Source organism: Sciurus vulgaris, assembly GCF_902686455.1.
Source record: "Sciurus vulgaris genome assembly, chromosome: 1".
NCBI classification, from domain to species: Eukaryota; Metazoa; Chordata; class Mammalia; order Rodentia; family Sciuridae; genus Sciurus; species Sciurus vulgaris.
This window is the reverse complement of record NC_136461.1, coordinates 119984175-119999337: the sequence shown is the minus strand read 5'-3', so window position 1 is coordinate 119999337 and position 15163 is coordinate 119984175. Positions and strand designations below refer to the sequence as shown.

The 15163-nt window shown below is 36.4% G+C and overlaps 1 protein-coding gene across 1 annotated transcript; it reads left to right on the top strand.

The window, feature by feature from the left end:
* Positions 1 to 4004: 4004 nt before the first annotated feature.
* On the top strand, positions 4005 to 5742 carry OR6N1 (olfactory receptor family 6 subfamily N member 1). Its single transcript, XM_079102504.1, has one exon. It carries the CDS (start codon positions 4014 to 4016, stop codon positions 4950 to 4952), a length of 939 nt encoding a protein of 312 aa, XP_078958630.1. The 5' UTR covers positions 4005 to 4013; the 3' UTR covers positions 4953 to 5742.
* The last annotated feature ends 9421 nt before the right edge of the window (positions 5743 to 15163 follow it).

The window sequence follows — 15163 nt, the reverse complement described above, 5'->3', positions numbered from 1 at the left end:
AGATCTAAGAATTACAGGGGTTAAGGGTTTTAGACAAACTCATCTGTGAGTGAGGGATGGAGACCAGGAATGCAGAGGGGCAGCCTCAGAATGTACTTTATGTTTATATTGGGAAGAAAAGGAATGTAATACAGGTAAGGGAAAAAAGTTTTCATTTGGATAGAAATTTAGAAATAATCTTTTATAGAAAGAAGGTATGTCCATAGATGTGAGTAGAAGACAAAATTGGACAGTGGACAGGTTGAATTTGAAGAGAGGAAAACCAAGACAGAGGGAGAGCTTGAATTGAAATGGTTCTACTGAAGCAAGATTATCCATATAAGTGTTCTTCCCAGAAAAAGTTCTCTGCCATGTAGGTAAAACATCCTGCCTTAAGTCTCAGGTTGAGAAAAGCTTAAGTTGTGATGGATGAGGTGACCCATGACTGTAATCTCAGTGACTTGGGAGCTTGAGGCAGAAGGATCTCAAGTTCAAACCCAGCCTGGGCAATTTAGTAAAACTATGACTCAAAAATAAAATAAAATAAAATAAAAAGAACTGGGGACATAGGTCAGTAATAGAATGCCTCTGGACCTGGGTTCAATTCCAAGTACTGAAAAAAAAAAAAAAGAATAATTTTTGTTATAAGGGGTGGACATACAGTCTGGGTTAAAATGAAAGTATATGGCTGAGAAAACAGTAAGCAGTAAAGTTAGTTTAGAACAGAGTAAAGGATCCTGGAGAGGGAAGAAGTGATAAACTTGAAGGACAGAAAGGCAATACTGAGTGTCTTGTCTTTCATAACTCTTTTCCATAGTGCAAGTACTTCTCTGTATTGTAGATACCTTAATTTTTCCATCTGACAAATTATGATGTTTTATTTTAAATCAAATTATGTCTAGGAGGTCTTCCTGATCTCCACATCCAGCCTGTGTTTCATTTACTATTCTTCCAACCCCTACTGTATATTAAAATTAACATTTATCTTACTGAATTTTTAAATTCATTTAATGAATATTTACTGAGTTCTTATTAATGTTTCAGACATGGCTCTAAGAACTTAAGATACACCCATGAACAAAATAGGAAAAAAAAAAAAAAAAAGCTCCTTTTCTCATTTTCTCAAAGAGGATAAAAACAATAATAGGAATATTAAGTAAGCACATTTTACATGCTAGAAGATCATAAGTCCTATGGAAAAAAATTAAAAGATGAGTAGCGACAGGTGATGGCAATCCAAGATATGGATGTTGGGATGAGGGAGACTACAGTCTTGCATTGGGTGACCAGTTAAGGCCTGTGAGATGCTGAGATTTGAACAAAGACTTTAAATAAATGAAGGGGCTATCTAAGTGGATATTTGGTGAAAAACAATTCTTTCAGAAAGAAAGAAAGAACAAAAGAAAGAAAGAAAGAAAGAAAGAAAGAAAGAAAGAAAGAAAGAAAGAAAGAAAGAAAGAAAGAAAGAAAGAAACAGCTACAACGAAGTTATAAAATGCTGTTTCTGAAAAAACTTGAACAGTGAGGATGACCTAATTTAAAATTTAAAAAGATCACTGTGGTTACTATTTCAAGATCAAGTCACAGGAGTCAAACATAGGAACAGAAGTTAGAAATGACAGTGACTCAAACCAAGGTGGTGAGAAACCATCAGATCCTAGATATACGAAAGAAAGAAAAACGATGACTTGGAGAATTTGGGCCCATCAACTGAAAGATTGTAATTGCCATCATTTGAGATGGACAAGCTCTGGGTGAAGCACACACAGGTGAAGTTTCAAGATAGGCTCTTCGACACCAGTGGAGAAAAGGCTGAGCCCCCAAATATATGACTTTGAAATAGGGGGAGAGAATGTTGACTGAGAAATGAAGTCAGAATTCTGCAGCACATTTAGGTACTTAAACCTTGCCATTGGATGATATTGACAAGGAGGTTAAGGAGGAAAAAGAACAAACCCTGTCCTTTGGTAACTGTAAGTTTAAAAAGGTAGAGCACTAGAAGCGAGACCAAAGGTGGACCAAGGAGGGGCAAGAAAGGGAGGTACTGAGGAATTCAAGTGGCCAAATGATGTTATGAGCATGTATGAATAGGTCACAGTGAATCTTATTTATGGTTTTAATGCACCAATAAAAGCTATAAAAAATAGGATGAAGAGGAAGAGCCAAAAGAGGAGAAGGGGTGACCAGTAATGTGGGAAGAAACAGAAAGTGTAGTATCCTGAGAATTAAGAGAAGATAGGGGTGTTAAGAGGCTCAAAGGATAGATCAACTTTTTCAAAAACTACTGGTGGCCCAAGTATGCTGACGAATGAAAAGTGATCAATGAATTTAGCCAATTTTAGATGACTAGTATCTACAAGAAGGGATGTTTTGATGGAGAGTATTGGTGAAAGTCTAATTAGAATGTGTTTAAGAAGAAAATGCAAGAGAGAGACTAGAGGCAATGCATATAGGCAATTTATGGAGGGATTTTGGGTTTTGTTTTGGGATGGAGGAAGAACTTCAACTTCGGCCGTGACCTAAAAGGGAATGAACAGGAAGAATGTGGGTACTTTTTTTTTTTTTTTCTGTTTGTTTAATAAGTGAAAGTAATACCATATTTCTCTATTGATGGTATATTCCAGTAAAGTGCTGCCTAAGAATTGGTTATTTCTCCATTTTTCTCTAGTAGAGTATTAGTTTTCTTTGTATAGTTCTGTGACTATAGTTAATAACAACACATTGTAGTTTTGAAAAATGCTAAGAGAATCAATGTTAAATGTTCTCACCACAAAAAAGATAACTGTATGGTAATGCATATGTTAATTAGATAGATGCGGTCATTCATCAACACATAAATAGTCCAAAAATCATGATAAATAATGTAATGATCATGATGTAAAATTGTGCATAAGAAATATACACAATTTTGTGTGTCAATTAAAAATGATAAAAAATTTTAAAAACCAGGAATAGTGGTTTCTTACCATCAGGCGCCATATTTTAATTTGTTTAATCTGTATTCTAAGTTTAATATCAAGAAAATGTTTAATAGGTTTTTGTTCCATTAACCTCAACATAGTAGAATATAAATATTTTTCATTTGCAATCAAACAGTGCATTTGAGTTTGGTGGATTTAGTTATTTATTATTTTGTACTTTGGGTGTTGAACCCAGAGGTGTTCTATCACTGAGATAGATCCCCAGTGCTTTTTATTTTTTCAGACAGTCTTGCTGTGTTACTCAGACTGACCTTGTACTTGTGATCCTCTTCTCTCAGGCTCCAGAGTCGTGCGTCATAGGGATTATAGGCTTGTGCCAACTCACCCACCCTGCAGGAAGAGGCCAGTTTAGAGTAGCAATGCTGAGGGACAGATTTACCTCCTGTCTTTCTGGATCTCTTTTATTTTCTCAAACTCCCTTAGACTCAACTAAATTTTCACCAGTGTCCAAAAGAGTTCTAAACCTCTGATCTACACATTCCTAAAAGATGATGTTTGATATGAGTTTCCATGACAAAATGAGAGGCAGCAAGCGATACAAGAATTGACTCTTCAGTAGTCAGAAAGTTTAAGAAGAAAATAAGTTGGAACTAGAAATCAGGACATGTAATTTATATTATGTATCCTTGATCTAAGTATGTTAGTGATATTTTATCATTACAAGTGATGACTTATACCTTGGACAAGGAATATGTATAAATGGTAATGTGTATTTTAGAAAAGGAATACTGAAATTTCTAAAACTTATTTTGATTCCACTAAACAAAACGATTTGGTCATAGGATGAAATATAGGGCCCAAACTGGTCTGTATCATTCACAAAAGGCAGTTTAAATCTAAACGTAAGGGTGGATACTCTGGGAGGAGGCTGTTGGCTGTAAGAGTAAGGAGCTATGGAACAGAAATGCTGGATTCTTAAAGCATTTACTGGGAGGACTTTACTCTGGAGGTGGGAAAATGGTACCTTCAGAGAGTCCTTGCTAAGACTTCTGTGATTTAATTTTCTTCTTCATCCTTATATATTTCACATTATAGGGACATGAATGGTGAACAATGGGTACTGGAAACTGGAGCCAGGTCACAGAATTCATCATCCTGGGCTTCCCTAATCTCCAGGGTGTCCAGACTTACCTCTTTTTCTTGTTACTTGTCATTTATCTCACTACTATACTAGGAAACCTACTGATATTCCTGGTGGTCCGCCTGGACTCCCGGCTCCACACACCCATGTACCATTTTGTCAGCATTCTCTCCTTTCTAGAACTGGGCTATACAGCTGCCACTATCCCTAAGATGCTGTCAAACTTGCTCAGTGAGAAGAAGACCATTTCATTCTCTGGATGCCTCCTACAAATCTATTTCTTTCACTCCCTTGGAGCTACTGAGTGCTATCTCTTGACAGCTATGGCTTATGATAGGTACTTGGCCATATGCAAGCCCCTCCACTATCCTACCCTCATGACCCCAGCACTGTGCACCAAGATTGCTGTTGGCTGTTGGTTGGGAGGCTTGGCTGGGCCAGTGCCCGAAATTTCCTTGGTTTCTCGCCTCCCCTTCTGTGGTCCCAATCACATTCAACATATCTTCTGTGATTTTCCTCCTGTGCTGAGTTTGGCTTGTACTGACACATCTATCAATGTCCTAGTGGATTTTGTTATAAACTCCTGCAAGATCCTAGCCACTTTCCTGCTGATCCTCAGCTCCTATGTACAGATAATCTGCACAGTGCTCAGGATTCCCTCAGCTGCTGGTAAGAGGAAGGCCTTCTCTACGTGTGCCTCCCACCTCACTGTGGTTCTCATCTTCTATGGGAGCATTCTCTTCATGTATGTGCGGCTAAAGAAGAGCTACTCTTTGGACTATGACAGGGCTCTGGCAGTGCTCTACTCAGTGATTACTCCCTTCCTCAACCCTTTCATCTACAGTTTGCGCAACAAGGAGATCAAGGAGGCTATGAAGAGGCAGATGAAGAGAATAGGGAAATTGAGGTGAAGGGAGAGTTGGAGAAGATCAAGATTGGTGTTAATGGTTTGGATCTAAAAATGTTCCTTGAAAAGCTCATGTGTTAGCAATGTAGCAATGTTCAGAGGTGAAAAGATTAGATTATGAGGGCTGTAAACTAATCAGTGGATTAATTCATTTGATGGATTAATTATTTGCATGGACTACTGGGTGGCAACCATAGCCAGACCAAGTGTGGCTCAAGAAAGCAGGTCACTGGGGGCATTCTCTTGGGGACTATATCTTGTACCTGGCTCTTCTCTTTTTCTCTGCTTCCTGGCTGCCACAAGCTGAATGGCTTTCCTCTGCCACTCTGTTCCACCATGATGTGCTGCTTTATCTTAGGTCCAGAGCTATGATTTTGGCTGACCATGGCCTGAGCCCCAAATAAACTTCTTCTTCTCTAAGTTGTATTGTCAGGTATTTTGATCATAGCAACAAAAAATTGACTAACATAGCTAGGAAAGAGGATATGGTGACCATAGGAATCATCAGCAGACAGAATTGAAATAATTGCACATTCCATCCTTTTCTACATGGGAGAATAGAGCTGGAATAAGAGTTGCCTAATTTTCAGTGTTACAGCCAACATTATACTATCTACTGGAACCACATTCAGCACTCTGTCTGAAAATTGTGTCTTAAAGGATTCACTTTTTCCCAACTTGATATAGTGCAGTGATTTTCAAATCTCACACGTTTGTGTATGATATTCAAAATTTTTGTCAAATTTGTTTCTCTATGTAGATACAAACATACATACATACACATATATATAATTGAATCCACATTCAAATATATAATAGTTACATTATTTGACTTAATATATTCAAACAGAATATATTCAAATTTATTTTATGTATTATGTATAATATTTAAATGTATGATATAAAAATTGGCATGACTTAGTAGTAGAGTGAAACAGATATTATTACCTCATGTACATGTGTGACTGCATGACCAATGTGATTCTGCAATATGTGCAGACAGAAAAAAGAGATTACATGCTATTTGTGTATGATCTATCAAAGTGTATAAATGCATTCTATCGTCATGTACAACTAACTTGAACAAATAAAATTAAAAAATTAAAAAAGACAAAATATAATTAGACCGGGGACGGCGCCATCACTGGTTGGTCGCAGTCACGGAGTGAGCTGGCACATGAGTCAGGCTGCCTGCATCATGGAGGTAGCAGGCGGGCACCCAACCCACGTTGAGGAGCTAGACGGCGGCAGCCAACCTGCCCAACCATCAGGCCAAGGAGAGATGCCATCACTGAGCGACCACACCTGACCCCTGCACCTGGGATAGTACCATCACTGGCTGGTCGCAGTCGAGGATTGAGCCAGCAGGTGAGTCAAGCCGCCTGCACCGCGGAGCTAACTAGAGGCTTCTTTATAGGCTGCTGCAGGCATTTTGAATTACTCCTGGGTGTGTCACCATCATCATTGGAAGGGCAGCTCCTTTCCTGAGACACCTACAGGAAACTAGAGGACCTTTGACAAGACCCAGGAATCAAGAAGAGGAGGTATTGAGAGACTCAGGACCAACTCAGAGCCACTGGGTGAGTCCCTCCCACTGGTCGGGCTCCCTGGATAGGGCAGTAGTCCCGAAATGCAGGGAACTTCATGGAGTAGAGTGGCCCAGTGAGACTTACCTGCTGGAGCCAAGAACCCAGTCAACCAGGAGCATTGCAGAGGAGGGCACACAGTGAGAGGCTTCGTTGCAGAGTGAGGGTCCGAGGCCCAGGCGGTAGCTCCGGTCCCCAGGGAACATAGCAGAGGGCTGCTCAGAGAGGAAGTCCTCACAGGGACAAGTTCCCCGGCCCAGGTGGTAGGTCAAGACTCCTGGGAACATCACAGAGGAGGGCTTCCAAGTCCAGGTGGTAGTTCTGGACCAAAGGGAACTGCTCAGAGGAGAATTGCCCAGTGGAACTTCCCCACCTGGTGAGTCTTCCCCACTGGGCGAGGCTTTCCCACCAGGACAGTAGAACCAGAGACATAGACCCAGATCAGATATACCCCAATCTGAAATCTGCAATATCCCAGAGTTTCACTACTAGAGGGGTAGATACCTGAGCAATATGAGAAAACATGGGAAGAAAATGTCCCAAACAAACCTAGACGGTATAGCAATAAAATCCAATGACAGCATGGCAGATGAAATGTCAGAAAGGGAGTTCAGAATGGGATCAGGGAAAATGATCAGGGAAGCAAACGAGGAAATGAAAAAGCAAATGCAGGCATTGAATGATGAGATTAAAGAGCAAATGCAGGCATTGAATGATCTCACCAATCAACAGTTAAAAGAGCAAATACAGGAAGCAAAAGATCATTTTAATAAAGAGTTAGAGTTATCAAAAAAAAAAAAAAAAAACAAAACAGAAATCACAGAACTGAAGGAAAAAATAAACCAAATTAAAAACTCCATAGAAAGCATAACCAATAGGATAGAATACCTGGAAGACAGAACCTCAGATATTGAAGAAAAAACAATTAATCTTGAAAACAAAGTTGACCAAACAGAGAAGATGGTAAGAAATCATGAACAGAATCTACAAGAATTATGGGATATCATGAAAAGGCCAAATTTAAGAATTATTGGGATTGAGGTAGGCTTAGAAAAACAATGCAAAGGAATGAACAATCTATTCAATGAAATAATATCAGAAAATTTCCCAAATCTGAAGAATGAAATGGAAAATCAAGTACAAGAGGCTTATAGGACTCCAAATACACAAAATTACAACCGACCCACACCAAGGCACATTATAATGAAAATACCTAACATACAAAATAAAGACAGAATTTTAATGGCTGCGAGAGAAAAGAATCAAACTATATTCAGGGGGAAACCAATACAGATATCAGCAGATTTTTCAATCCAGATCCTAAAAGCTAGAAGGGCCTGGAACAACTTTTTTCAAGCTCTGAAAGAAAATGGATGCCAACCATGAATCTTATACCCAGGAAAACTTACCTTCAGATTTGACGATAAAATAAAATCCTTCCACGATAAACAAAAGCTAAAAGAATTTACAAAAAGAAAGCCAGCATTACAGAACATTCTCAGCAAAATATTCCATGAGGAAGAGATGAGAAACAATGATATAAATCAGCAAACGGAGGAGCTACCCTAAAGGAACAGCCATATTAAGGAGAAGCCAAGTTGTGTCAAAAAAAAAAAAAAAAAAAAAAAAAAAGTGAGCAAATGATCAGGAATACAAATCATATCTCAATAATAACCCTGAATGTTAATGGTCTGAACTCATCAATCAAAAGACATAGACTGGCAGATTGGATTAAAAAGAAAGATCCAACAATTTGCTGCCTGCGAGAGATTCATCTCATAGAAAGAGATTCCCACAGATTAAAGGTGAAAGGATGGGAAAAAACATACCATGCACATGGACACAGCAAAAAAACCGGAGTATTCATCCTCACATCAAATAATGTGGACTTCAAGCCAAAGTTAGTCAGAAGTGATAAAGAAGGACATTTCGTACTGCTTAAGGGAAGCATAAATCAGCAAGACATAACAATCCTAAATATCTATGCCCCAAACAGTGGCTTATCCATGTACGTCAAACAAATCCTTCTCAATTCCAGAAATCGAATAGACCACAACACAATAATACTAGTGATTTTAACAAACCTCTCTCACCACTGGATAGGTCCTCCAAACAAAAATTGAGCAAAGAAACCATAGATCTCAATAACACAATCAATAATTTAGACTTAACGGACATTTATAGAAAATACCATCCAACAAAGAGCAAATACTCATCTCATCAGCACATGGATCCTTCTCTAAAATAGACCATATTCTATGCCACAAAGCTAATGTTAGCAAGTACAAGAAGATAGAGATACTACCTTGTATTCTATCAGATCATAAAACTAGAATCTACTCCGACACCTAGAGGTTAAATAATATGCCATTGTATGATGAATGGATAACAAAAGACATCAGGAAGGAAATTAAAAAAATTCTTAGAGGTAAATGAGAACAAAGAAACATCATATCAAAATCTCTGGGACACTATGAAAGCAGTACTTAGAGGAAACATTATTTCATGGACCACATTTAATAAAAGAAGAAAAAAATCAACAAATAAATGACCTAACACTACAGCTCAAAGTCCTAGAAAAAGAAGAACAGAGCAAACCAAAAGTAGTAGAAGACAAGAAATAGTTAAAATCAGAGGTGAAATCAACGAAATTGAAACAAAAGAAACAATGGAAAAAATTGACAAAATAAATAGTTGGTTCTTTGAAAAAATAAACAAAATTGATAAACCCTTAGCCACACTAAAAGAGAAGGAGAGAGAAAACCCAAATTACTAAAATTTGGAATGAACAAGGAAATATCACAAAAGCCACAATTGAAATACAAAACATAATTAAAAGTTATTTTGAAAATCTATAGCAACAAAATAGAAAATCTCCAAGACATCAACAGGTTTCTAGAGACATATGAATGACCTAAACTGAACCAGGAGGACATACACAATTTAAATAGATCAATTTCAAGTAATGAAATGGAAGTAGTCATCAAAAGCCTACCAACAAAGAAAAGTCCGGGACCAGATGGGTTCTCAGTCGAGTTCTACAAAACCTTTAAAGAAGAGCTCATTCCAATACTTCTCAAAGTATTTCATGAAATAGAAGAGGAGGGACCCTCCCAAACTCATTCTGTGAAGCCAATATCACCCTGATACCTAAACCAGACAGAGACACATCGAGGAAAGAATATTCCAGACCAATATCCTTAATGAACATTGATGCAAAAATTATCAACAATATCTTAGGAAATCGCATACAAAAATATATTAAAAAGCTAGTTAACCATGATCAAGTGGGTTTTATCCCAGGGATGCAAGGTTGGTTCAACTTTCGGATATCAATAAACTTAATTCATCATATCAACAGACTTAAAGTCAAGAATCACATGATTATTTCGATAGATGCAGAAAAAGCATTTGATAAAATACAGCATCTCTTCATGCTCAAAACACTAGAAAATATAGGGATAGTGGGAACATTCCTTAACATTGTGAAGGCCATCTATGTTAAGCCCATGACCAGTATCATTCTAAATGGTGAAAAACTGAAAGCATTCCCCCTAAAAACTGGAACAAGGCAGGGATGCCCTGTTTCACCACTTCTATTCAACATTGTCCTTGAACCTCTAGCCAGAGCAATTAGAGAGACCAAAGAAATTAAAAGGATATGAATAGGAAAAGGAACTCAAACTATCCCTATTTGCTGATGACATGATTATATATTTAGAGGAACTGGGAAATTCAACCAGAAAACTTTTAGAACTCATAAGTGAATTCAGTAAAGTAGCAGGTTATAAGATCAATGCTCATAAAGCCAATGTATTTTTATACATAAGTGATGAATCTTCAGAAAGAGAAGTTAGGAAAACTACCCCATTCACAATAGCCTCAAAAAAAAAAAAATACTTGGGAATCAATCTAACAAAAGAGGTGAAAGAGCTCTACAATGAGAACTACAGAACACTAAAGAAAGAAATTAAAGAAAACCTGAAAAGATGGAAAGATCTCCTATGTTCTTGAATAGGCAGAACTAATATTGTCAAAATGGCCATACTACCAAAAGTGCTATACAGATTCAATGCAATTCCAATTAAAATCCCAATGATATACCTTACAGAAATAGAGCAAGCAATCATGAAATTCATCTGGAAGAATAAGAAACCCAGAATAGCTAAAGCAATCCTCAGTAGAAAAGCGAAGCAGGTGGTATTACAATACCAGAACTTCAACTATACTACAAAGCAATAGTAACAAAAACGGCATGGTATTGGCACCTAAATAGACAGGTAGATCAATGGTACAGAATAGAGGACATGGACGCAAACACAAATAAATACAATTTTCTCATACTAGACAAAGATGCCAAAAATATGCAATGGAGAAAAGATAGCCTGTTCAGCAAATGGTGCTAGGAAAACTGGAAATCCATATGCAGCAGAATGAAATTATACCCCTATCTCTCACCCTGCACAAAACTCAACTCAAAATGGAATAAGGACCTTGGAATCAGACCAGAGACCCTGCATCTCATAGAAGAAAAAGTAGGTCCAAATCTTCAACATGTTGGCTTAGGATCAGACTTCCTTAACGGGACTCCCATAGATCAGGAAATAAAAGCAAGAATCAATAACTGGGATATATTCAAACTAAATAGCTTTCTCTCAGCAAAGAAAACTATTAGCAATGCAAAGAGAGAGCCTACAGAATGGGAGAAAATCTTTGCCACTCATACTTCAGATAGAGCACTAATTTCCAGAATATATAAAGAACTCAAAATATTGTACACCAAGAATACAAATAACCCAATTGACAAATGGGCTAAGAATATGAACAGTCACTGAAGAAGATCTACAAGCAATCAACAGATATATGAAAAAATGTTCAACATCTCTAGTAATAAGAGAAATGCAAATCAAAACTACCCTACGATTCCATCTCACCCAATTAGAATGGCGATCAAGAATACTAGCAACAATAGGTGTTGGCAAGGATGTGGGGGAAAAGATACACTCATACATTACTGGTGGGGCTGCAAATTAGTACAGCCACTCTGGAAAGCAGTGTGGAGATTCCTTAGAAAAGTTGGAATGGAACCACCATACCCAAAGGACTTAAAATCAGCATACCACAGAGATACAGCCACATCAAGGTTCATAGCCACTTAATTCACAATAGCCAGATTGTGGAACCAACCTAAATGCCCTTCAATTGATGAATGGCTAAAGAAACTGTGATATATATATATATATATATATATATATATATATATATATATCACAATGATATATATATATATATATATATACATACACAATGGAATATTACTCAGCCATAAAGAATAATAAAATTATGGCATTTGCAGGCAAATGGATGAAATTGGAGAATATCATGCTAAGTGAGATAAGCCAATATCAAAAAAAAATAAGGACGAATGATCTCGCTGATAAGCAGATGGTAACTCATAATGGGGGGTGGGAGGAGGGCAAGAATGGAGGGAGGAGGGCAAGAATGGAGGAAGGAGAGACTGTATAGAGGGATAAGAGGAGTGGAAGGGGTGGGGGGAAGAAAAAAAATAACAGAAGAAATCATATATTATTACCCTAGGTAAATGTATGATTACAAAAACAGTATGCCTCTACTTCATGTACAAACAGAGAAACAAGATGTATCCCATTTGTTTACAGTAAAAATGAGTAAAAAAGAATTAAATACACTATGTAATAAATGGACTTAAAAGAACTCTACAGAAGATTAAATCTGAATAAAACTAAAAAAAGAAAAAATATTATTACATATTTAAACTTATAATATATGTCTTCAAATTATTGTGGTTTAATTTAAATCCACATAGTCATGTCTTAATGTTTGTTAAATAAAATTTAGATTAAAAAATAAATGGGTTTTCATGTACCACTTCAAATTATTTCATACACAAAACACTGACATAGTAAAGTATATTTTTAAAAATCATATATATATGAGTTAGATTTTAGTTCAGTGATTATCAATTACTTGAAATCTAGAAGATAAATCAACCTGAGGCTTAATTTCATCATTTGATAGTGATTTTCCTTGCTATTCATTTTATGATAAATAATAAGATCAGTGGAGACCAGTATACAATGTCTGGCATATAGCTTTTAGTAAAAACAAACAAATGAAAAGTTCCCCTTATCTTTATTTCTTTTATTCTGCCCACAGCTCTTACTTTTTTCTGAATATTAGAGCACTATCCAATAAAATATAAATAAACAAAAGTACTTCCTAGGTACTTACTCCCCGAGGAAAGGATCAAACCAGCCAGAGAGAATGCTTTGAGAGGAGTGTCAGTTGGGCATAATCTGTTCTGGTGAGTTGAATGTGTCATTCTTAGTCTCCCCAGTATGTAGGCCCTTGATCAAACATGAAAGTGTAGGAGTTGAAACAGTGGCAGGAAATAGGATTACTTTTTACACTAGATCACTTTTTAAATTTAATTTTTTTTTGCTAATTAATTCCTATAATACATGAAAAATTCAGCATATCAGAATCTGAGGGTTTAATTATTTGGTAGTAGTAAAGAGAATTTATGCATGGGAATATTATTTGTGAGCAGAGGATCACAGCTGGACTATAAGAAGACTTAATTCTATTGATCTTTCAATAAGGTCTCCAAATAAATTAATTTCTTCTGCCTTAAACATATCTATCGATTCATTCTTCCTTTCCTTCAATCCAACTTCAATTCAACATGTTTATTTAAATTTATGTATTTCAGTTACAGTGCTGAGCCCTAAACAAGGTAATGAGCAAAAGAAATACTCTACAACTGCCCTTAGGGTATCTTAAATAGTAGAGGATGTAGACTTTAAAATGACAATTAATTTATAATTAGTTATGCTTAATTACTTATACAATGGTGGTAATTGGTAACATGATAAACACACATTTTATTCTTGAGGAATCTACATTTACACTGAAAACTGAAGGATATAGCAATTAATTATTTAGGAAAGCAAGCATAGTAATTATTACAGCTATATCACCAAGTTGGAAATGTAGACCTAGATGAGTCTCCCTTAGAGGGGAGGAGAGGTGTGAAGGAGGAGAAAGGGAAGAGAAAGAAAGAGAAAGGGAAAGAGAAAGATGCTTGAGAAAATCTCTGGATGAAGAGGTTTAAGTCTGGTTCAGGAAGATGCCAAGCAGTTCTGATTACTGTACTTTTACAGAGAGGTGGAGGGATAACATCAGAAGCATGCTGCAAGTGCTGAGGCTGGCCTCAATCTTGTGATCCTCTTGGCTCAGCCTCCTGAGTTGCTAGTGTGTACCACCGCGTTGGGGTCCACTTCAGGTGAAAACTTTCAATTGTTCCCATTTCCTCAATGGAATGAGCACAAACTGCAAGGCTCAAGTCAACATTTTAGGAAAGGGCTAGGTATTCATATTTCTGAAAATCTCCCAAGAAAATTCTGATGATGAGGAATATTTGGGAACAACTAGATCAGATGATCACTAAGATCATTTCTAGTCCTAGTACTTATTAATATTCATAATAATGAAAGATTTTCTTTAACAATATCTGAGCCTGTGCTAAGGAATTGGCAGGCATTCTCCTATATATTATCACAACAATCTCATAAAATAAATATTAACTTCTTTTTTTTTCAAATGAGAAACAGAAATCACAGAATTTCAATAATTAGATCGAATATACAGCACTAATTATTAGGAATTCAAGATAGAAACTCAACTATGTCTGAGCCCAGAGCCAGGTAATTACTGACTATGATCATTTGCCTATTTTACAAAACTTGCATTCAGATCACTAAACCTAAGAAGCGTTCCAAAGGAAATATGGTATTCAATGAATAAATGTTATGAATACTAATTATTATAATTAAAGTGATGAGGTATCTTACTTCTCCAATCGTTAGCATTTATTAATATAGTAACTCTATATCAGTCACTCAAGTGTAGAAAACTCATTTGGCAGGTATCATACAAGTAGTCTTAGCCTTTGGAGGCATCAAAATCCAATGAATCATCATTGCTATTTATAAGAATATCATTGTCCATCAAATTGACTGGTTTTCTGGTCATGAGATGTTATGGTCCTTATAAATTATTTCCAATTCTTCTAATTTGTACCCCTTTCTATGCTTGCTTGTCTTTCAAAACATATGGGAGCGAAGGAAACAGAGAGAAAATGGGTCAATGTATAATGTCAGTAAAGAAGTATGGTTTTGCAAATATTATCCCCTGTTTTATAAATTTTTTCTCTTTCTCTTTCCAGAGAAAGGACCCAAGACACCTGGTTAAGTAGAATAAATATAAAATTATTTTGTGAAGTTTCATTTTGGCATGACCTTTTTCTACTTCTGTTTGGCTCTTTTATTTCCTTCACTAGTGGTAGTTCTTTATATGTTGTTTTTCATTTCTAAAAATTAGTTCATAGTAATTGCTTGAGCAAGAACTCGAAAATCCCTAACAGGTTCTTGTCATGCCATATTAGGTTAGTTTACATTCAGTCTTTTTATGAATGATATGTCATCCATTTCAACATTTTGATGTTTTATCTTGAAAAATGCAAAAAAAAAAAAAGGTTAAAAATTGAAAAATATTAACATTAAAAAAAGAAATGTGAATGTCTGGGCTT